The 23056-nt window shown below is 50.9% G+C and overlaps 7 protein-coding genes across 7 annotated transcripts; 5 read left to right on the forward strand and 2 right to left on the reverse strand.

Moving 5' to 3' along the window:
* Positions 1-1754: 1754 nt before the first annotated feature.
* On the forward strand, positions 1755-3914 carry KVR01_008763 (uncharacterized protein; the record flags this gene model as incomplete). Its single annotated transcript, XM_044783714.1, has 4 exons — positions 1755-2279; positions 2336-2927; positions 2993-3771; positions 3885-3914. The coding sequence occupies 4 exons, from the start codon at positions 1755-1757 to the stop codon at positions 3912-3914; spliced, it is 1926 nt and encodes a 641-aa protein (XP_044642530.1).
* A 162-nt stretch (positions 3915-4076) lies between these two features.
* Positions 4077-5237, reverse strand: KVR01_008764 (uncharacterized protein; the record flags this gene model as incomplete). The annotated part of the gene is made up of 1 exon (XM_044784019.1): positions 4077-5237. The coding sequence occupies one exon, from the start codon at positions 5235-5237 to the stop codon at positions 4077-4079; it is 1161 nt and encodes a 386-aa protein (XP_044642531.1).
* A 562-nt stretch (positions 5238-5799) lies between these two features.
* KVR01_008378 (uncharacterized protein) lies at positions 5800-6942 on the forward strand (the record flags this gene model as incomplete). Its single annotated transcript, XM_044788871.1, has 1 exon — positions 5800-6942. The coding sequence occupies one exon, from the start codon at positions 5800-5802 to the stop codon at positions 6940-6942; it is 1143 nt and encodes a 380-aa protein (XP_044642145.1).
* A 412-nt stretch (positions 6943-7354) lies between these two features.
* KVR01_008640 (uncharacterized protein) lies at positions 7355-9445 on the forward strand (the record flags this gene model as incomplete). The annotated part of the gene is made up of 3 exons (XM_044786669.1): positions 7355-8176; positions 8371-8799; positions 8909-9445. The coding sequence occupies 3 exons, from the start codon at positions 7355-7357 to the stop codon at positions 9443-9445; spliced, it is 1788 nt and encodes a 595-aa protein (XP_044642407.1).
* Positions 9446-12809: 3364 nt separating this feature from the next.
* KVR01_008549 (uncharacterized protein) lies at positions 12810-13652 on the reverse strand (the record flags this gene model as incomplete). Its single annotated transcript, XM_044794253.1, has 1 exon — positions 12810-13652. Exon 1 carries the CDS (start codon positions 13557-13559, stop codon positions 12810-12812), a length of 750 nt encoding a protein of 249 aa, XP_044642316.1. The 5' UTR covers positions 13560-13652.
* Positions 13653-20138: 6486 nt separating this feature from the next.
* KVR01_008543 (uncharacterized protein) lies at positions 20139-21174 on the forward strand. Its single transcript, XM_044781325.1, has 2 exons — positions 20139-20508; positions 20573-21174. The coding sequence occupies exons 1-2, from the start codon at positions 20194-20196 to the stop codon at positions 20903-20905; spliced, it is 648 nt and encodes a 215-aa protein (XP_044642310.1). The 5' UTR covers positions 20139-20193; the 3' UTR covers positions 20906-21174.
* Positions 21175-21861: 687 nt separating this feature from the next.
* KVR01_008655 (uncharacterized protein) lies at positions 21862-22961 on the forward strand. The gene is made up of 2 exons (XM_044788487.1): positions 21862-22261; positions 22382-22961. Exons 1-2 carry the CDS (start codon positions 22030-22032, stop codon positions 22477-22479), a joined length of 330 nt encoding a protein of 109 aa, XP_044642422.1. The 5' UTR covers positions 21862-22029; the 3' UTR covers positions 22480-22961.
* Positions 22962-23056: the final 95 nt, after the last annotated feature.

The raw sequence follows: 23056 nt of genomic DNA on the forward strand, positions 1-23056 counted from the left end.
CTTATTATCTGGCCGTTGGATCCGAACTCCGTTGAGCTCCGTACCGGCCCCTCCGATAGGACGGCCCGCCTGAGTGATCGGCGGCGAGTGGTGCCGCCTTCATGAGAGCTTAGAACGCGCTGACTCTGTTCTATTTGCGTGCCAAGAGGCCGATTATGATTGAGTCAGTTGCACTGGAGAGCCATTTGCACCCGTAGATGGACCATGGGCCAGGGGTATTTTCTCCTGAGCGTCAGCGAGGAGCGTCTCTGGCGAAGGTTTCCCCCCGGGAAACGGTTTCTTGTGAGGGAGACGTCGCTCCCGCCGGTCCTCTCAGTCATCCCCTGAACAGGAGATGCTCCAGCGCGTTCCCGAGGACTCTGCGCAGGCCTGGGTCGAGGCCAGGACGGGCCAGCCGGAGCTGAAGCATCCGAGCCGCCCCGTCCTGCATGCCGAAGGATAGGAGATGTTGACCGCGGAACCCTCTTCCACAGCTGCAGCCTCGGGGACTGAACGACACGGGCCGACTGTTCAAGTGACGTGTCATAACCAGTCGCCCCTCGCGATTCCGAAAACATGCAGACTGCGCCATCCCTTGCCAACGACAAGCTTGGACGTTGTTTTACCGAGGATGTCCCGACCGTGGCCCGCTAGGTAGGGGGTGTTTGTCTCGGCACCAGTGATCCAGGCAATGACCTGGTCCGACAGGACGTCCTCGCCTATCTGAGCAACTTCACTCTGGGCTTGGCTGACCACATCACCGGGAACAACAACTTGTGCATTGCTCTTTAGTATCGGACCCCCCACTCAGGACGAGACACGGGATACGGAATACGGAATACGACGTGGGGGTGCCGGGCTTACTTGCGCCTCAAGGTCCTCTGGAAACTTGCGTCATCGTAGAACTGGCTCGGCAGCAACGGCTGCTCCTGGAAGAGGCCGGCGGTGGCTCTCGGAGGTCTTCATGATCGCTTGCGCGCGGCTACCGGAATCTGCGGGCTTGTGGAGCCCATCAATATGAGATAAGACCCTGCAGGCCCATTAATGGATGCAGAGGCAGCTTGGGTCTTCTTGGTGGCATTAATGAATCGCGCCTTGGTCGAATATTGGGGCCTCTCGGGGGGTTTGGACAGCGTTGGACCAGCTGTGGGGCATTCGAGGTTGACACTGGACAGACGGCATTGCAGTGTCGTTGCAGTGTATAAGACGCAGGGGAAGACCAAGTAAACGCACGAATCACGGCGACTTGGCAGGGGGACTTAACTTTCTGCGGCTCCAACCGCATGCAACCAACAGGCTTTGGAACTTCCCCGAAGGCGAAGTAACCTCGACAGGGCTTGTATCCACCATCTATCTACGACCCCTACGCTCTTGGCATCATGTCAAGCATGTCAGCTATGCAGGGCAGGCAGTGTGATAGCGGACCAAGTTGACCGCAGATCGAAACCAAACTCTGAACTCTGAGTTGCCATAATTGGCTTCTTGCCAAGACACTTTGACAAGATCAAGAAGGTTGGTTTGACAAACAATCTGTGCAATACAGGGGCAAATGGCGATACCGGATCGCGCAAAACATAGATCGATCCACCGCGAATGTCAAGCTTAAATAAACATCAGTCATCCGCGAGCAAGACCGCATCTGCTGCCAGTGAGGAGTGTGAAATAGAGCTTAAGAATCCAGACCAGTTTCAATACTGAGTTCGAGCGAGGAGTACTCGCCTTCCGTTCTCTACGCCGTAATACTGTCTATCGACGTGCATACATCGATATTGACAATGTCACTCTTTCGCCAGCACAAGTCCCAGCCTCGCTGGACAGGCATCACGTTCTCTGCCCTCCTTGCCGCCAGCTCTATCACCAACGCCCTCGTTATTCCCCGCCAGATCAACTCAACCCAGCTGCTGAAGAGTTATGACTATGTCATCGTTGGAGGTGGTACCGCAGGTCTGACCGTGGCAGATCGCCTCACCGAGGATCCCGACGTCAACGTCCTCGTCCTCGAAGTCGGTGTCTTTGGTGACATGGATTTCAACCTGAAGGTCAACTTCGCCACCCGGGTCGGGGATCCCAGTGCAACATACTGGCCTGGTCTCCAGTCGGTGCCCCAGCCGAACCTAGACGGCAAGCCTGGCCCAGTCCTTATTGCAAGACAAGTCGGAGGTGGCTCGTCTGTCAACGCCATGATGAACATGCGTGGATCTGCCGAGGACTACGACCGCTGGGGTGCACTGTTCGGCTCCGAGGCTCAAGCGGGACCCGCTGACTGGAGCTGGGATGGCATTCTGCCATTTTTCAAGAAGGTTGGAGTCCTCCTAGAGAGATATTAGATAACATCGCGCTGACTCTTCTATCATAGGGTCTACACTTCACTGCGCCACCTCCTGAGCTCACAGACAATTTCGACAGCGTCAAGTATGATGCATCCTACTGGGGCGACTCTTCGGATATCTACGCCGGCTGGCCAAGGTTCTACTATCCCGGCGTCGCCCCTCTGGTGGAGGCATTCAAGGAGCTCGATGGAATCGAGTTCCCAGAGGACAGTGGCGCCGGAAAGGCTGGCGTGTTCTGGTTCCCTACGCTGCAGGACCCGAGAACCGTCACTCGCTCCTACGCCGGCACAGGTCACTACCTGGACGTCAACGCCACACGACCAAACTACCACCTCTTGACCAACACCAGGGCAAACAGGCTCATCCTGGATGACGACCTGGCTGCTACCGGAGTCGAGTTCCAGTCCCTGGCAGGTAACAGCACTATTGTTACTGTCAAGGCAGACAAGGAGGTCATTGTGTCTGCCGGTACAGTCCACACTCCTCAAATTCTTCAGCTGAGCGGTATTGGTCCGGCAAGCGTCCTCGAGGAGGGTGGAATTGATGTGCTCGTCGACCTGCCCGGTGTCGGCCAGAACTTCCACGACCACAGCAGTCTGGCCACCATGAACATTACTCGTAAGCTCTCGCTCGGCGATCATAGCCACGTTCAATTTTGAAGTTTGATGCTAAACTCTTCATAGTCTCCAAGATCACCGATATCCACCCCAACCCCAACGATCTCGTCGATGGAAACGAGTTCAAGGACTGGGCTGACGAGGTCTGGGCAGCCAACAAGAGCGGCCCATACACCATCGCTTTCACCAACCTGGCTGGCTGGCTCCCGTTCACCGCCATCTCCGAGAAGGCCGACCAGATCGCCACTAAGCTCGAGTGCCAGGACTTCGCCAGCCTCCTGCCCGCCGACACGGACTCCACCGTTGTCGCCGGCTACGAGGCGCAGATGAAGCTCCTGGCCGCCCAGATGCGTTCCAAGCACACTGCTTTCACCCGTGTGATGCTGCAGCCCGAGCATGGCTCCCAGGGCCCAGTGGCCATGCAGTCTTTCGCCCGCGGCAGCATCAACATCAACACCACCGACCCTTACAACACGGAGCCAGTCATTGACTACCGCGCCCTGACGAACCCCGTTGAGTTCGACTTCTTCATGGAGAGCATTAAATTCATTCGCCGTTATAACTTTGAGACCTCGCTCAAGGACAAGTTTGTCCCCGTCGAGTACGCCCCCGGTCCCAACGTCACCTCCGATGCCGACCTCAAGGCCTACATCTCGAGCAACCTGTCGCCCACTGACTACCACCCCGTCGGCACCTCCGCCATGATGCCCCTGGAACTCGGCGGCGTTGTCGACCAGACCCTTCGCGTGTATGGCGTCAAGAACCTCCGTGTGGTTGATGCCAGCGTGATGCCCATGGTTCCTAGTGCCAACACATGCCAGCCCACCTACGCTCTGGCTGAGAAGGTAAGCCGCTTAATACACCCATGACTACTACCTCGAGTCATTCTGAATCTCTTCCTTGCGGGATTTATTTTCTTGTCCACGCAACACGTACTGACAACTCTCACTTTAAATAGGCTGCGGATATCATCAAGTCAGGAATTTAAGACTTGCACCATTTTACAGAACTACAACTGTTTGTAACGCTTGTTTATACTCCATATTTCATTCCAGGCACATATACCAGAATAGTACATAACATTTATACCTCAAATGAGAAAAGAAAAAAAAATCATTTTGACAATTGAATTACCACCCAAAGCCTCGTCCTAGACCGTATATGCCTGTTCAGGAAACTGCTCCTTGTAGCGGGCTTCAGTCAGTACAAGTCTAGCTACTGCGGCTTTAAATGCACTTGAATCACTACGAATGCACCGCCCGCGCTTCGCCGAGTTTGGGGTTCTCAGGCTGTCATCACAATGGCCTTGAGGGACCGCACTGCAGTGTGCATCCTCGCTGATACTGAGGACCTTGAAGTGCCTTTTATCTGTGTCAATACTCACCTTTGCCGCGTACCAAGGCCCATTCACCCCTTGCTCTTCAACACACTCGTCCTCGTACGTTTTGAACATGGGTAAGCCCGAATATTCGGCCCTGCGGTCCAACCACTCCGGCAAAGACTCAACCGGGCCCGCAGGCGCGTTCCGCAAGAGCTCAATCACTGGCTCCAGATCAGGGGACTCCTGGGAGGCAGCAATGTCCCTCAGGGCCGGCAGGACGACGAAGTGCAAATATTTCCACAGCTCGTCGCGCCCGCTGGGCTCAGGTGCAGGGGAGACGAACAGCCACCGGTTGAGCTGAAACGAAAGATACCCGACATCTCTCGTGCGGTCTCCCGCGGGGCCGTGCTCCGCGTTGCCAAAGTCTCCGATGTAGAAGTTTGGAGGGGAGCCCTCCGCGCCCTCGTAGTGCAAGAAGATGTTCTCGCTGTGGAGGTCCAAGTGGAGAACCCCCTCCCCGCAGGTGCTCATGAAGTGGAGGGCGTCGACGACCTGTGTCGTTAGTCTCCAGACAGTTGTGCTTGGAATTGCCTGTTCCATGTGGGTGTAGGCACGAATTAGTTCACCGACCGTGCCGCCGTTGTACCACTTGGAATAGGAAACGCGAGACCACAACTCGCTGTTCTCGTGCGAGCCAACCGCCGGTACGTCACTAGACGAGTACAGATGGCTAATGTGAGGCTGGGCTCCCTGCTTGGCCGCCTGCTCTTGCAGCAAGAAGAGCACTTCCTCGCTGTTCTTTTTTCTCGTCGCTTCGCGGTCAAGAGGGAGGTGGGTCACTTTACGCACGCGCAGCTCGCTCGTTGGTATGTGAAGAACAAGCTGGGCCTGTGAGGTACCTCCATTGGCCAGGGTGGTGAAGAACACGTACCGATCATCCCCATCTAAGAAAAGCTGACAGAATTTCGTAATTCGAGAGGGTGCAGGCATCTTTGTAATTGGTTTCCAGGCTGCGAGTGTGATGAGCTAGAGTCGGATGAGATGTGAGCTGAAAGTTGATCCAAGACTACTTAGTAAGTTAAGGGGTTGCATCACAATAGTGGCAACCTCAAAACATGCAGTCGAACTTGGATTTAGTTTATAGTTCCCCGCTAGTAACGCTTTCAAGACCTCAGTGAAGGGAAGGCACCGACAATAGCCTTGTTGAAAGCGCTTTGACAGCACCCCGTTAAGAATAAAAAGAGACTTCGTACCGCAGCGCTAACTAAGTTTTCCGCTTTCGAGCTCGGACGTTCGCTTTGTGACATTGTTCTTTTTGTTTTTGTGAATGGGCGCCGTCATTGTGTAACAACAATCAAAAGATGGCTGTTTGTTTCATTGACTACGGTGAATGCCTACATGTTTATTAATATCCCCCATTTTTGCACAAGGCATCAATCACACTGAGGATCGTGAGACGGGTTGCTGCCATTGGATAAACAGGGACTATCACCACGAGCATCCAAACACACCACGTCTGAGCACAGTACGTCCTAACGAAACAAGCCCCATAATGGAACCCATCGAGGTAAAATTCGGTCACCTTTTTATAGACGGAGAAGATCAGTACCTGTTGATAAAAACTATAGGAAGTGGAGCAGACGCGATCGCACAGCTCGTTCTTCATGTGCAAACAGGTGAGTTGGTCGTCCGTAAGGTAGGGAACGTCCTGTTAAACGAGGATCAGATACATAGGGAAGATCCTGAACGAGTCCTGTTTGCATTACAGTCACAGGCTCGCGAACGCGGTGTGCAGCCAAGTATCTCGCATCTACAATCAGCCGACGAGGTACCAACACCACAAAAGCGGGAAGGTCAAGAATTACTATACCATCGTGTCAAGTATTACGACTATTACAACGGAGGTACCTTGGAGGATTTCTGGCACGCTTGCACTACCAAAAACCTTCCGCCGCCGCCATCTCTGATATTGACCATGGTCCGAGATCTTAGTCAGGCTCTTGACTTCATGTACTCGATGAAGCCCTTTGTCATTCATGGAGACCTGCATTGGGGCAACATTTTCCTGCACTGGAACGACAAGGATATTTCCGCTGGGCCGCGGTTCGTCTTGGGTGATTTTGGGAGGTCAACATGGGGCAGAGCAAGAGCAGGTGCCCGCTTCGGCCTAGTCATGGATATACGTCGAGTCTGGCTTGATGTTTGCGACTTCCTTGACTTCCTTGATTTTGAGCCGGGCGCAGGCTTGCTACGTCGAGTCTGGCTTGATGTTTCCGACCTACTTGATTTTGAGCCGGGCGGAGGCTTGCAGAGAGAACTGAAGCAATTCCTGGAAAAGATAATTGAGCCCGAATTGAACAGGTTGGCCCACGGCTCAGCCTCACATTTACCCGATCTCACACGTCTCCTCGACCTTCTGTCTACTGCACCAGCTGCAAATCCACCTGATATGGGGCACTTCATGGTTACCCGTGAGTCTCAAAGCACCCTGTCTCCACTTCTATACGACACACATCTTGAGGCCCAAACGGCGCGAGGCATCCACGGACCATGGCACGTAGGCGAGGTGAGCATCAACCGATCTACCAGTAAGCTGTCGGTTATTAATGTCAGCCCTGACACATTCCACCGGCCTCACTTAACATCTGAAGGATATGAAACGGACAGCGAGCATGAATGCGCGAATATGGTGTAGATCCATCGAAGTCTGCATGTGGAAGCTCTTCCCAACTTGAAAGGTCTGCAATTGTTCGGCATGGCTTGTTTGCAATTAGATAATCAAAAAACAAAACAAAAAATAGGAACTCTTTGATCTAAATGACGGCCGCTTGGTGTGTGATTCTAGGGACGGGAGCGGTGGGCTTGACAGCTGTAACCATTGTTCAACTTCAGGACTCATTGACAGCGCTGACCGCAAACGGTGCCCGCATTAATAGCATGACTTACAGTACGTTTACATAGCTCCAGAACTCACGAACCAGCTCCATCGCACACATGGAATTACCAAATTTTTTATTAAGGCTCCGAGGCCTGACTTGATATCTGATTCGTTTGCGTGTGTATTACAATACTGCTAATAGCGAAGCCCCATCTTACAATTCGACATCATGTCGCATATATGTATCTGTAACACGGGACCTCCTACCATCGAGAATGTTGTCCGAAGCCTCGATAGACTCCAAAACAGCATCGAGTCAGCCGACGGCCTCTCAGTAGCTGGCGGAAGAGATCCGTCCTGCCTATGCGACCCCTGTTTGTGCCCGACAACCACCGTGCCCTGTAACAACAATGTCCCCGAGAGAGACTACAGCAACCAAGGCCTGCTAAAGAAGCTGTCCGGCCTCGTAAACAAGGCTCGGCAAGTAGAGGCCGCTCATGAGGACTGCGTCTGTGGGGACCGGCCTCCCTACACTGAGCGAATCAATGCGCCGCCACTTACTGCGCCTGGTCCTCAGCGGACCAGCCCTGGACAGCAAGAGCCAACTCGCCCACCTGGGCCAACTCGCCCAACTCGCCCACCTAGGCCAACTCGCCCCCCTGGGCCAACTCGCCCCCCTGAGCCACCTCGCCTCCCTGAGCCCACCCCTTCACGACCTTATGTTTCCCGGGGTTTAAACGAATTACCCTTCCAAGAATTATTTCCAGCAGAGATTCGCAATATGATTTACGAGGCTTATTTTCAACTCACGGAACCAATCAGAACAATCACGGCCACAAGATTCCGCCAGGAGAGGGAAGATGAGAACAACATGAACCGGCTTCGGCGCAACTATTTACCACGAAGTCGGCCTCGGCGGCGCAGAATAGACCCTGCGAGGTTGCCGGAGGACGAAGTTCCTTTCTCAGTTAGCGACACACCTGCTTGGATGAGGGAGATGGCGACCTTTACCTACGAGTCAGCAGCCACTGACGAACAGCTCCAGTCATTGGTAAGCGGCTTTTGCATACAGTCGCTTCCTTTTTACAATAAACATGTACAGTCTTCAGCTTCGACACCGAAATCTTCATGCGCTGAAGGTTACGTTAAGGTGACAGTCACATTGGCACCCAGTCTTTGTCGTATTGGCACAAAGCTACCTCTTAGATTCCAAAGTTATTTCACAGCTAACTCCAAGGACTATAGGGGAATGACAGATATAGCTTGCTCCTAGCGAGCCGAGAGATGTATTCTGAGGCAGCTCCGATATTCTTTTCTCAAATGTTTTCTTTCACTGTGATGAGAGACGAAAACATAATAGAAGAAGATATTGGAGTCATTCATAGCATCTTGGCAGCAGAGGCCTTTTTCAGGCATAGGCGATTCAGCCGGCCCTTCATCCAGGCACTCCAATTTGACATGTGGCAGACCGAGGACCCAGAGAACCCGCAAAGTGACAACTTCGAAGCAATGGAATCGACAAGAAGCAATTCTGCAGACCGAACGATAGGTTGGACCGATGGCGTCAACCGCTTAGGTCATCTGGCGAGAACACTGAATGACTTGCCAAGGTTGCAACATTTGCGCCTCAACTTCCGGAACCAGGCACCGTCCTGGCACTTTGACGGGGTATTTGTGAGTGAATACCGAGGTCAACCTCTGATCAACGCATGACCCTCTTGACAGAGACCTCGAGACACGTCCGTATTTACCTAGCAGCTGAAAGTCCACTAACTCTCTTCAGGACCCAACAATGCAAGATCAGTTCACGCAGTACGCTTCTTATGCACCCTGGGTCGAGAACATGGTTCGGATAAACCCGCGAGATCGCCTTACCATACATATGACATTCATATACACAGCACGAGATGACGATGAGCAAAATCGTCGAATCAACGACGCCCTGTATTTTGTCAGGATACTTCGTAACTGGTTACTCACCAACGCAGACGCACTCGGAATTGGGTACCAGGGGATCCGCTTGAGACAGTGGGACCTCCCACCGATTAACAATAATTCTCAAAGATATGGTACGAAAATCGAATCCGATGATGAGTGGGTCGGAGGAGATCGGGCGAGACACGTTTCCCACCTTCAGCGGCCAGAACAGCTCCAGTATCCAGATCCAGCTGTGACACGTGCACCTGAACTCGCTTTCATGGCTCAAGACAGGCCCCCAAGGGCAGTGCTGCCCCCTCCACAACCTCCCCGGCCACGGCGACAGGCTCAACGGCCACAGACGAGGAGTACACTTGATGAAAGCGACGACGAATACGCTTGACTTGGTCACCCGCAGTAGACTTTTTGAACGATGCGCGAGACGGTGGGGGCGAAGAGAAAGAGTGGGGTTCTCCGGTCCGTCATGGTGCCTATGAAGGTATTCAGTACCCGAACAGGGCTATCTGCCAGGTCTTGCATCCACGGAATCGTTGCATGTCGGCGACGGACGCAAAGCAGGGTGGTGCCCAGGTGGTTTCGTTTCATCCCCATACATATAAAACGTATGTGGCGCCTTCAGACAGTAGTAAACGCTCAAGACCCAGCGTTAAAAAAAGATACAGTGCCAATAACAGTGCAGAGAGAATACAGTACGTGGGTACGTGGCCTCAGCCTCGTGCCGCGGACGCAAAGCAAATTGATTTTATTTTGTAAAGGTTCTCAGAATCAATCATCTGGGGTACAATGTCTACAATGAGCGGTGTTGGAAGAGTCTATACGGTGATGGAAAATTGATTTTGAAATTGCTTTTGTGGGCTCACGAGACAGATGCAGAGGTGTTGTGTTAAGATCCAAATTGCGCGAGGCTGCTGTGCTTTATATTTATTGCCCGACGCGGATAGTTAGCCCCTGAAGTCCACTTGAAACCCACTAACCCCGATCGCTGGCAACCTTGAATGTATTGAAGTTGTCTCTTTATTCATTTGGGTGAGAGCCAAGGTGACAAATGAACCGGGCCTGTAGTATGGGTCACTGCCTAGGTGATTTGAAGCGATATCACCTTAAAAGATTCAGCAATTCATTTCGTAATGCGCGCCAAAATGCTAGGGAAATGACTTTGCTAATTTTCTGCCTGCCACTTACCTCTGGTTCTTGTTGGGGAGTTTGGAGAAGATAAGTATCGCATTAAGTGCCAGTCTATGCTAACTGCTCGGTAGGAAAACGAGAGAAGCGAAACCCCCCAGCTGTCCGGGATCCATCGGTTCCTATATGATAAGAGGCAGCATTCTCAAGTTCTGGAATTGTATGGGCAGATGGCCGTATGCTCCTATCTTCCCGGCTGCTCAAGTATGCCGAATACATTGGATGATGTCCTTTCACATACACCCAGTGCCCTATCGACCTGCAAGTGGGAGGCGTAGCGGACTCCAGATGCCATTCGGCCTAATAACTGCTTCCCTCGCCATGTTCGAGTCCGGTAACTATCACAAGCGCTCATGTTTGAATACAGAATCCCCACACCTAGAAAGCCTTCCGACGTCTGAGCAGAGATGGACAGCGTGGACCCGGTATTTGCGGAGACTCGGCTGTTTGGGTATCTTCTCAAAGCATCAATGTATTTAGAATGAACGGCACTCCGAGTCATTCGCTGTGAAGATTGCAAATGTCCCAAGTGACGAGCAAAGCAGTGAGCGATTTGTATCCAGGACTGGCTACAGTGGCCAGTAATATGGACTGACATGAGAAGATACTCAGTAACTGCCAGTGAAGCTCTTGAAATATCCGAAGTGATGACAAGATGGACAATATGATGCTAAAAGCATGCTGAAAGTGAGACGAGCCCGGATATCGGCAACTTGGCCGAAATGCTATAGGTGTTTATGACCATCGGTCTACGCGCAATGAACCTCAACCATCAATATCTTTGTATTCAAATCGAAGAAGCTTTAGGTTCGTTTTCCATCCAGGTAAAAATATTCCCATCATCTTCGTCATTGTTCCTCCAAAAATTGGCGGATGCTCCTCCATCAAGTCACGCCAGTACAGGCACCCCTTCAATGCCAATTTGGAATGCAGGGGTTCAATTTCCTTCCTGGGATCACCCACGCCCCATTGAAACCTCGACCCGCTCGTCCGTAGAAACTTGATCGAACCTGACAGCCGTGCAACGGTGGGGCTGACATGATCAGTTATGACTTCGCCGCGGCTGAAGTAACTGACAACATCGTGGATGGCTCTCTTCCCTTCGGCGGGTGTCAGGAAGGGGAACAAGCCCTCTGCCACTACGAGAGTCGGCCTGTCGTTGGGCAGGTCTTTCAGCCAGCCCGGTCTGGTGACCTGCAGCGCTCGGAGCATATAATCACCCTGTGGACGAGGGACGAGGCGAGCACGTGCTTCAACTACACAAGGCTGATCGACGTCGATCCATCGGACATTGGGGCTTGTCCTTAAACGCAAATATCTACAATCAAGACCGCAGCCCAGATGCAATACTGTGATAGGTTCGTCTCGGTGTGCGTTTATGAACTCCTGGAACGGATCTGATGTTAGCATGTTTGCGTTAAGGGTGATTAAGATCCGTGATGATGAGATGGCCCCTTCATCGGTTCAAACATACTTGACACCAATTGTCTAAATGCTTCGTCCTTTTCATAACGTATTCGATGAAGCGATCATCTTTGATGAAATGGTCGTCGTTTAAATCGATCTCGCATTTGTCCAGAATTGCTTTGGAATATGTGTCACCGAGCACAGGATCTGGAAGTTGAGCATCCATCGACCTGAAGAACACCATCGGTAACACCGTCTTCTCAGCGCCAGTGAGGTTCAGTGTGACTTTTGATGGCCCAGGAGTATGTTCTGACTGCTTGCCCCCGCTGACTCCCATTGGCTCACCCGAAGTTGGCATCTAACCCATTGCATTAAACCGAGAAAAAAGGATACTGGCATGAAACAACGCCTTTCGAAATATACTTGGAGATTGATGAAGAAAGAGTGTTGGTAGATGCCGATTGAATATACGGCATTTTGGTCAGTTGAAGATGGGGCACCAGGACCCATCGAGATCCGCAGTGGAACTCAACGGCCGCACCTTTGGGAGATCCCTCGATTGCCTTGTGGGCAGCTCACCGCCAAAGAAATGAGGTTGTTTCTAAATTCTGGCAAATGATCACGGGTTTCTATCCTGCCTCGCAGACATCTCCCGATCAGGGAAGGTTGCTCGTAAGAAGGAGCTGGTCCCTGGTGGGAGATGCTTGTCAGACCCGGTTTTTCTGTCACATATCTCAACGTACAGATGACATCTACAACGGCCGTATGCACATCAGCGATGGTCGAATAATTGGGTGGAAGCCTAGATCGGCCCGGTCCGCCTGCCTGTTCTGAAGCGAGCCTGGCGCTGCAGCCGAGTGAATGGCATCTCAGCCAATTTTTTTCGGCGGAGACTACACCGCCATCACGCGCCGAAGTCTGCACCGCGTTTCTTGGCCGACCCGCAGGTGAACCATGTTCACCTTCGTGGTTCATTGGCACCTGCATGTGGCCACAAGTTCAGACTACTATGCCCAACGGTTTAAACGGACGTTCAAGTTCTTTTCATCATGAATAACCTTAGAAACAGTCCCGCGTTGGTTTCTATCGCCACATAACTCCATGTAAGAGCAACACGTCTGAATATAGACTGCCATCACGTTTCTGCCGTCCTTCGCTCAATTCACCTCGGCAACCGGCCAATTTGCCGCCATGCACCATGTTGGCACCCCCTCCATATCTTTCTCACTCAACACGCCTTCTGCCTTCATTCTATCAGTCGGATAGCTCATGAGCACCTTGACAACCCGAAACCCAAAGTAGCTGTAAACATCCCTCGCCCTCTGATTGCCTGCTACCAGCCAGAGCGGCTGCCCTTTGCTCCGCGCTTCGGCGACAAATGGTTCGAGGACGGCCCTGACTGCCCCTTTGTCGAGCCGCTCGGGGTCCCTCGCCATCAGAGTCAAAAACCAAAACTGCTGCGACTCTCCGAAGAGCCCCCGCCTGGTCTCCTCATATTCTTTCAAGAACTTCGCGTAGATCGGTGTCCTTTGAGACAATTCCTCAAGCTGCTCTTCAGTGCGGTCGGGCGGGACGCTCCCGGGCGGCTGCCAGCACGCGACGGCTGCGAAGCCTGCAGCCTCGACAATGAATGCTCCTCCGGCGATCTTGCTTCTGATACGTATCATGCAAGCCTCGTACTGCTGATCGACTGTAAAGGGTACGGATGGCCCGGTCTTCTCCCACTGAAAGAGGGTGTTTAATCGGTCTTGAGTCGTAGCACGTGCAGAGATATCTGATAGGCGGTGCTGATACTCCGTAGAGGTGCCAATCGTTATAGGGACTTGATTTTGACGCACAGGTATCTGGCCGTCTGAGGATGGCCCAGGCACAGAAATGCTCGAGCCGTTGAGGGTTGTTGCTTCCATGCTGTCAATTTCCCCTGATACAATCAAATGTTCGAGGACATCGGCAATCTCTTACGGCACTTTCGCCTGTACAGCGACAGCCTACTCCGTTACACAATGAATTGAGACTTGGGACAAGCCATTTATTGTCTCCTAGAGATGTGTGACCAAAGCATAGCTGTACATCGTATGGTGTACGCAATCGCGCAGAGGGATTGACTCATCCTCCATGCACCATGACTTGGTGGGCTAGACCTAAACAGGGAGAGTCCTAGATAGAGATGCCGCAGCAAGATAAGCAAACTCAACGCGTTAGACTTTGGGTACGAAAATGGCAACTTGAGCTTCGCAGTACGACATATGGAAAGACCACGGGGCTGTTCTGATACCCCTTCTCTGAACCCCTGATACCAACGTGTGTCTTATTTACCCAGGTATTGACGAGACGTCACCCATGTCCACAACTGAGTAACAAATGTCGTAAACGTTCACTGCAAACGACAATGCAACTGTGAATATAACTGTGCTAAACCAGGCTAATCAGCTTTCAAATCTGATGAATATGAAGTATTGGCCGAAGCGTTTTACGGCGTCATCAACCAACCCTGCTGTTGGATCTTGAGCCGGCACATCAGCATAAATGATAGCTTCGTGGCCAGCAGCACCGAGGCTCTATAGCGCAGAACCGTTCAGGCTGGCGCCAACATAGTCTTGAACGATGGCGACCAGGTTGCTAAATCTTACCAGTCAAATACAATAGACAAATTGTGCACACAAAGGCGGCGTGATCTCAAATAGGTTGTCGTCCCGAAAGATGAGAATGGAATGGCCCTTCTGGCTGACAGGGATGGTAGTTCTTGGTCTGCACTTGGAGGCTATTTTGCCCTTGTGGCACCGCAGCATTCAATACCATGCCAAAGTTGTCCATTTAAACTTACCCAAGTCGTGATAAATATGAGTATTTGATCATTCACAATCCAGGGACCGCGCCCAGTCCGCCTTCATTCGCGCCATGGCATGAACACGGCCCCTGTGTCTCTCAGATCATCCCTAACATAGTCTAAGGACTCGACCCATCACCGCTTCAGCCAGACAGCAAGATAAGCATCGCCGACGTGGTCGCTGGCGCACACTCCATGTTGAACTGCATCATCATGATGGTGGAGTTCTTCGCGTCCCTCCATTACAGCGTTACACTGGCAGTACATCGTCGACAAGCAGGTAAAACCTGAAGTTGGGGGCTCTTGGGACCAGCATTACCGGGGAGGCTTCCAGTTTATACGCGTAAATCGGCATGCTCAATCCGAGGGAGATCATCAGCGCCACTGCACCCATCTTTAAATGCGGCGATCCCCGGGGTCGCACAACTGCGATTGGGGTGGCTAGCAATAACCACCGACTTATGCGCGGAGACTCATATGAGATGGACGATGGAGACAGACGAGGCGGCGACAAACGCGGTGTCATAGAGGAGCGATTAGCGTGATTTCTTGGCCGCCCAAAAGTCAAACTGTGTCTTGCTTCTGGCAAAGCAATCGGAAGCGGTTCATTTTGCCCTGGACAGTCAGACAGTCTGGCTTTGCGTGGAAAGGGACTTGGCTTAGTCTTCAGCGTTAGTGATCCTCAAGACATTGCAGCACTTGAGCAGTCTTGGGTATATCTCGGTGCGGAAAGAAGTTCGAAGTATTCGTTTTGTCTCATTTCTAAAGTTCCGGCACGGCTTCCCGCTTCTCAGACGGCCAGACGGCACGCCCACCACTCTATCCGGTTACACTCGCATGTGAAGTTTACGAAATTGTGTTTCAAATCGGCGGTAGAAACATTCCTGAGAATCATTGAGGGAGCTGGTAAGAATTTCAACGCCGCCAAGGCATTTTTGCGCCTGGCGGAGAGTGTCGACGAGTTTCTTGGTAGTTCTCGTCTTCATCATGATGATGAGAATGCTTTCTCCCCCACCATTCACCTTCATGTCCATGTAAATCAGGGAAAGAAAGAGCGGTGGGACAAATCGAGCACTTGAGTATTCTGAACAAAACTTCGCAAATATTCTCCGTCCCAGCAAGTTTCAATGTGCCTGCACCATGCGCACTTAGTCCAGAGGTCAGTCCATGCAGCCAAAAGCCTGATCCGTGTTGGCTAGGAATCGACGTTGGTTGATAGGATATGACAATCACTGGCCTATACGGGCTTGTGGTTGGCCAAGAACCCCGGTTTCGCAAAGGCAGCAGGCGGTTTCGTGAACGTCAGTCTCTCTGGAAATTCCTTTATTATTCAAGTGTAACATACGCTTGAAGATCCTGGATTTAAGACCGAATTTCTCTGCTACTTACATAGTCATTTTTGCTGAGGGCAAAGCGTATATTCTGACCTCGAAACGCTGGCGCTCAAGCCCATCAAAGACTGGATTCCTCCACACCTGACAGACTCGGCCAAAGCTGTGGTTGGAGTCGAATTCGGCGGGCCCGACGGCTATCCCTGGCCTGGGTTTGAAGGTGACCGTCACATATGACACATATTCTCCAGTCCTACCAATGGACTCTCGCCGCCTCGCCACTGATTCCGTAGTATGGTGGATGAGACAGTGGGGGCCATACGGAAGCTGGCCGCCGCCAAGGAGTCGAACATTTCACAGCTCCGACTCGCCGGCTACGAAGTAATTACCACGACGGAGCCGGCCGCGTGGACCGATGTGGTCTTTCGGTACCTTCAGAAGGCTTGAATCTGGAAAGCTTACGGCAGCTATCAGACATAATGGAACCTAGGCTCATTGGCGATGAAATGGTCCCGATGATCGATGGATTCGGTATGGGACAGCCACATTCACAAAGCACAAACGATGGCTCCATACCATGAGTGGGCATGATGAGACAAAATTTACATCACACTTGTTTTAACACAATAACCCTCTTTCGAAATTCATAAGACAATACCGAACATTCACCAGTACAGTCGAGCCCCACGGAGTCTCAGTGCCCGGCGAAATCAGGGAGAGGCCCGGACTGATGGTATTACGATGAGAACCTTCATTCCAAAGTTGCATTCGATGTAAAAGAACGGCGAGAACATAGAAATAGAAACCAAAAGTGAAAGGGTTCATTGAGAAGGATACCCTAGAATAGCAGCATGGCTGGACTAAGTGGCCCCCTTCTTAATCCGTATAATTCCCGTTGCCATGCGGTCCCTTCATATGGTGGTAGACGCTCAAAGACTTGACATTAAGAAAAGAAAAACAGAAGGTGATATACATTGGTCGTTTTCACTCCCATAATAGCAGAGGAATATCGTCACTTAATCAGAAAGTTCTCGAATAAACCGTGTCACATTATCTAGTCGAAAATACATTGGATTTTTAGTTTACGAAGGCTATGATATGAAACCAGGCAGCGAGGGAGCGGCATCTTGAACTCCCACGATGTCCCCTTTTACAATACGAGTTGTCATAATAAGACATGGCGGACCAATAGTGTTGAAGCCTAAACACCAGCTTGCCTTTTCCATTCCACTCTCTTTAGAATTTCTCCCTTCTCGAAACATGTACCTGGTGTCCCTTAACGAATATTCAAGCAAAACGGCGGTTTATTAGATATCTTCTCATACCTTCACAGCACAATGTCTCACATGTTGGACTTGGTAGCAGCACTCGTAGCTGAGTAGCCCAGGCGATTTAAATCAGAACTATGAATGAGACTTTTCCTTATAAAAGAAGGCCGTATTGCCCTATCCTCTTTCTGAGCTGTTTTGACCTCGCCTTGATATATCCTGCCCATTTCTTGCCGCCTCCAGTAACCCGCCGATCGCTTCGCAAGCAGAGCGCAGCAGACAGCCGATATGCATTTTCCAGCTTCTGTCATTTATGGAATTGCTCTTGGTATAAGTGGCCTACCAAAGGCTAAATCACAAAGTGAAGAACCCGAATCTGGGTGTTACTGGTCGAAATCTGGAGTAAGGCGAATAACCATGTAGTCTCAAGTGCTCCCAGAGATTACTTTGCCATACTAATTGTACAAGACCCATCCTTCTGACAAGACAATCATTAGTTCGAAGGCATAAAAGACGTGCCAGCGATGGGCAGCGGAACAGCGTCCTTGAGCAAGCCTGTCCCAAACGGATACGGCCGCCTGAGGTGGCAGGGCTTTTACGCCGTCACATCTTCCCCCGCTTCGCAGTTCCTGCTCCCACAAGGCAAGAAGTACGCAACATCTGGGTCTCAGGCCAGAAAGTCCCACATGCATTGAGTCGCATCTCGTTGACATTTTACACCTCACAGCTTCGCCATAGTGCCCAATTCTCCAGCAAGCACACCAGCTGTCATCATGGCTGAGAGCGATGGTATGTCGGCTGGGTTCCCCGCATTCCAGCCTGAGTCCATTTTCCTAGGCGCCTTCACGAAAAACTTGCTGGGCGGCCTCTCGGCTCCAAGTAGCCCAGTCATCGTCAACGTTACAGGGGCTCCCTATTACTACTCAGCGGGCGACTCGGATGTCCAGACTTTGACGTTCAAGATAGAACCTGCAAAAACACTCCTTGGGCTTCCACTCAATGCCGCAGCGATGCAAAGCTTCGATTTCCCATGCATATGGAGCCAACCCTGGTTGACGAGTATAACCTTTGCCGCGCAAGCCGAGGATGGTGCGAATGATGGTCTTGTCCTGGCCTTTGATAACTTCAAGTATGTACAACAGTACGGATTATACACTCAGGTTGGGAGGGTCTAAACTATATGGGCGAGTAGTAGGAAATATAACTATTTATTCTTTTAAATAGTTTGAAATGAATAAGTAGATTAAAGTAGTTTAAATATTTTAAGAGTAGGTATAAAAAAGTACTCCTTTTATAAAGGTATTTAAACCTTTTAATATAAAATTAAATTTCTTTTTAATTTATTATAATAGATATCTTTAACTTCTTTCTAACTTTACTATAAAATCTCCTTTATCTTTTTAAGTTTTCTTAAATTTAAAATTTTTATTTATAATTATATTAATTTATTTATAAAGTTAGAAGAGAGAGAAATACTATTATATAAATACTACCTAAAGGAGGTATATTAATATTAAATTATATACTTATTTTTAAATTATTAATTAAGTGTAAATTATTTAGAAGAATAAATAGTTATATTTCCTATTACTTTCTTATAACGGTATGAGTGAATAACTGTTAGATTCTAAGTCTGGGCAACTTAGAATTATAGTCTTTTGGCCGGGGCGTCTGTGGCGTAGCAGTCCACGGGTTCGGCTCATTATGACACGAATCCAACTACTGCTTGCAAGAAGGACCGCTCGGCCAAAAGACCAGAATTTCAAGTCGACACTTGGAAGTGGAAGACCAAGCAGTATATAAGGCCCAACGGTGCCGTACCGTCACACATTACTTATATCATTTAAGTGCTTTAAATAGTGGTTAAGTAGTGTATTTACGATTTAGAGCTACCCGCTACTGACGGTATAGTATTGATCCTTGCATGAAAGGTTGAGCCCACTTACAAGATTGACGATTGAAAGAGAATACGCAACAGACGTACACAGATGATTCTGTAGCTCGAGGAGTTCTCATATTAACCTGCGAATCATTGCATAAGAGTACTTATGTATCTGTTGATTCAAGAATAATGTATATAGGTACTAAGTATGATCAAGTGCAAATTTTAAGCTTAAGACTTAACGGGTCTTATATGTCATTTCATGTTTTGAAATGCCTAATGGAAGTAGCCAGTGAAATCCATAGATTAGGCTAATTATATGTGGCCATGGTCTTCGTCCGTGTACATCCCGAAGGCGCATGGTCGATTCACATGTACAGTGGTACACGCTGAAAAACTAAGCTTCGCTTTTGGGAAAACATTGATATAATGGGAGACTACAGCACATTTAAGCTGTGGAAATATGGCCTCGTCCTCGCGCCGCACAAATGGATTATGCTGTATGAAACCCTTTATAATTTAGTCTGGGCTCGTCATGATAGTCATTGATTTGCACTTGTATGTAACGTGCTTCCCTGCTCGCTATTGCCGGACATTTCGAAAGGAGTCCATCCCAGAACGAGATCCAGGATTCCAGCGAAAGCAACAAACTCTAACACTACTTACGTAACTTGAGAAAGCCCAGCGCGTCGGTCAAGCACCAACCCCAATGGAGTTCGGCACCAGGGAAACATATTCAGCACAATCAGGGGCTGGTTTCTGTAGTAACGATATGCACCCATCAACAGCAAAATGTCGTAGACGACCAGGTACTAAACCGTCATCAGGCCGAAAAATTACCAAAGTGTCCTCATCGTCGCCTTATCTTACAACAGCTGCAGATTCACCTACGTCAACGAGCCGCACCCGAACTGTTTATGGGGTCATTGACTTTGTAGCAAGTGATTTGTTTCGTATCCGCTGTCAAAACGCACATAGATCTGAGAGACAATACGGTACTGATACACAGTTGCCTGATTGGGCCACGGATATAATGAAATATTATTCATGGATTATGATATTCGCACACACTCAAACGGAAGGCAGTCCCTCTGCTGACTAAGCAGCATTGCAGCTAATGAGAGGACCCGATTTGACTATGCCAGGTGAAAGACTTCATCCAGTATCATCTGTTCTGCCTAGCAGTCAGCCTCAGGCGCAACGAGATTACTCATACATCAATGATAACTCCACATGCATAGATCTCTTTTCGAATACGCCCTTTTCTCCGTTTGCTATACCCAAGACAAATTGAAAAAAAGACAACGAGAGCAGCCAACCCACCATGGCCCCTCCACCGCCTCCCCCAGCAGACTTCACACTAGAGCCAGCCCTGTCAGGCTACGACATGCTCATCCACGACTACCTCTCCAGGCTGAACGACAACCCCACAGTAAAGCTAGAAGGCCTGGCCACCGGCGCCGTCATCTTCAGCACGCACCACCCAGCAGGCCAGCCAGACCGGGTGCTGCTCGTGCAGCGCGCGCCGCACGACTCGATGCCCAACAGGTGGGAGATCCCCGGCGGCGCCGTCGACGCGGACGAGACGGTCGTGGGCGGGCTGGCGCGCGAGGTGTGGGAGGAGAGCGGGCTCGAGGTGCGGCGCTTCGTCGCGTGCGTCGGCGACGGCGAGGGCCTGCGGGCGGGCGCCGTGTTCCGCACCACGCGCGGCTGGCTCATCTTCAAGCTTACGTTTGTCGTCGAGGTGCGGGACTCGTCTGCCGTGAGGCTCGACCCCAACGAGCACCAGGACTACGTCTGGGCCACGGAGGAGGAGTGCCGGGCCGGGCTGGTCGGGAGGTCTGCCGAGGGGAAGGGGCCGGCCGAGTTGGTTTTCACGACTGACGCGCAGCGGGAGTCTATCATGAGGGCTTTTGGGATCCGCAGGAAGGGTCGTGGGCAGTGAGAAGTGATGTTACAGAAAGGCTCCGTCTCATATCAGTAGCCCAAGAGCTGTAAAGATTTCATGGCTGGCCGTGATCCCAACCACTCACAAATTTATCGACTCGGACTTTTGCTCTAGATAGACAATAACAGAATAGACCCCGACATTTTGCGACACCAGGGGTTTACAAGGTACCTAGTTATTGTGCAGCGAAACTCGTTTATCAATGCTACGGATGGAGAAAGGCATGCAACATACCCCATCGTTCTTATGCAGATAGCATGACTGAGAGTCGTCCCTTTAGTTTTCAATTGGCAACGATCTTGGTGAAGGGCTTGTAGTAAGGAAGCCACGAGACCCGAATAATGGTCACACTGTTGAATAGGTGTCTAGTGGCTTGTAGAATCTTCTAAGACGGCTCACTCGAGGTTGAAGTACCCAGCATGTCTAAATCATAAGATGTTTCGTAAAGGGGGTTGGTTTATCGAAGAATTCATGAAATACGAGTCCCATATGAAACAATCCAATGAGCGGTCAGCTGCGATGTGGGACACAGTAGCAAAGACCCGCGGGCCCATGCTTCACGCAGACTCGGAAGACCTGGGGACACTGACCATGATCTCAATGTACAACAAGAGGGAGAGGTCTTACCGTCCGTCGACTGACAGCGGTCGGTTGCAGTCACTGTGATTTGTTGACCTAAGGTGCCGAGCGTACCGAGGTGAGCACAAGTAGGGCGGTAAATACGTAAATGGCATTGATCTTTCCGAATCAGTCCCCCTTCTAGAACCTTTAAATAGAATAACCTTAATCAAGCACCATTCCAGGTGGATCCATTACACCATGTTACCTGACCGACCCCAAATACGAGCGGAAAAGGGCCCGCAGTGCCATCATTGAGGCTCTGTGGAGAGGGCACCGCCGGTGCTGCCAAGCGTGATCCCTGCTGCAGACCCGTCCGGTTCCACAGAATATATGAAGTACTGACTGCTGAAGAGAACCGCGGAATTGGTATAAAAGGGGAACGCGGATGTCTCGTCTGAGAGTCTTTTGTCTGTCTCTGAACCCCAAGCCATCGCAACCTCCCTAGACAACATACCAGCCAGCCAGCCATCCATCATTCACCGGAACCGACCGACCTCAAGATGCAGATCGCCGCCCTTACCAGCATCCTGGCCCTGGCCGCCTCCGCCAGCGCCACCACCATCTATGGCACGCTGCAGATGTGGTATGACGCCAACGCGACCTGCACGACGAGCACCATCGTCTCCCCGGTGGGCCAGAGCCTTGCCGTGGGCAGCCTCGACTACTGTAGGACTATCGATAACGCCGACTTCCAGATGTTCGCGGGCGTTCCCCTGACTCCCCTGTTCGGCTGTGAGTCTCCCAATCCGATCGAAGCATCCCACCCTCTCGAGAAGCGGTCTGCCCTCAATGTTTCTAGAGCAGATCCAGCTGTTCGGTAGACACTTGCTGATTCTTACCCTGCTCGTGCAGTCCAGCTCTACTCCGACGCTGAGTGCACGCAGTTGGTGACCGACGAGTCGCGCAAGTGTGTCACGGGCGTCAAGGCGTACAAGGTTGTGCGCCTGTAAAGAGGTTCAGATGACCCTCGATGGCAATGTAGTCTCCATCAGCCGTGAATTAATCACCGAGATTCACCTGTTGAGCGAATAGGACATGAGGAGGGAGTCTATGTCTGCATTCACACAATCCTTGTGCACGGGGAAGCCTCGGGAAAGGAATTATCCGCTTGACTCGGGCCTGAGCATCGTTGAGGCGGCCGATCATGCCGCGAGATGACTGTAGAGGATAGGGGCTGGTTTTGAGTCGAGGTGTCCACTTGATCGACTGATCACTACTTCATGTACATAAATCCCATCTTAACAAATCAAATGGACTTGGAGCTGCCATTGATACCTAGGTACTGGTCCGCCTACACTCAACTTGAGTCAGTCAGCTGTACAGAGTTTTCTTCTTGACAACATGCCGGTCGTACTGCCGAAGGTTAGATTGATGTTCACAACAAAGGGGATTGATCTGTGATTCTCGTTATTATACGATCTTGGCAGTCCAGACAAGCAGATAGCCCTCCAACCCAATTTCGAGCGATTGGCATCAATGTTCTCCACCTGTTGCACCTAGTAATACTCATACAGTGTAAATCTGGAT

The sequence above is a fragment of the Diaporthe batatas genome (genome assembly GCF_019321695.1).
Source record: "Diaporthe batatas strain CRI 302-4 chromosome Unknown Contig00010, whole genome shotgun sequence".
Classification (NCBI taxonomy): Eukaryota; Fungi; Ascomycota; class Sordariomycetes; order Diaporthales; family Diaporthaceae; genus Diaporthe; species Diaporthe batatas.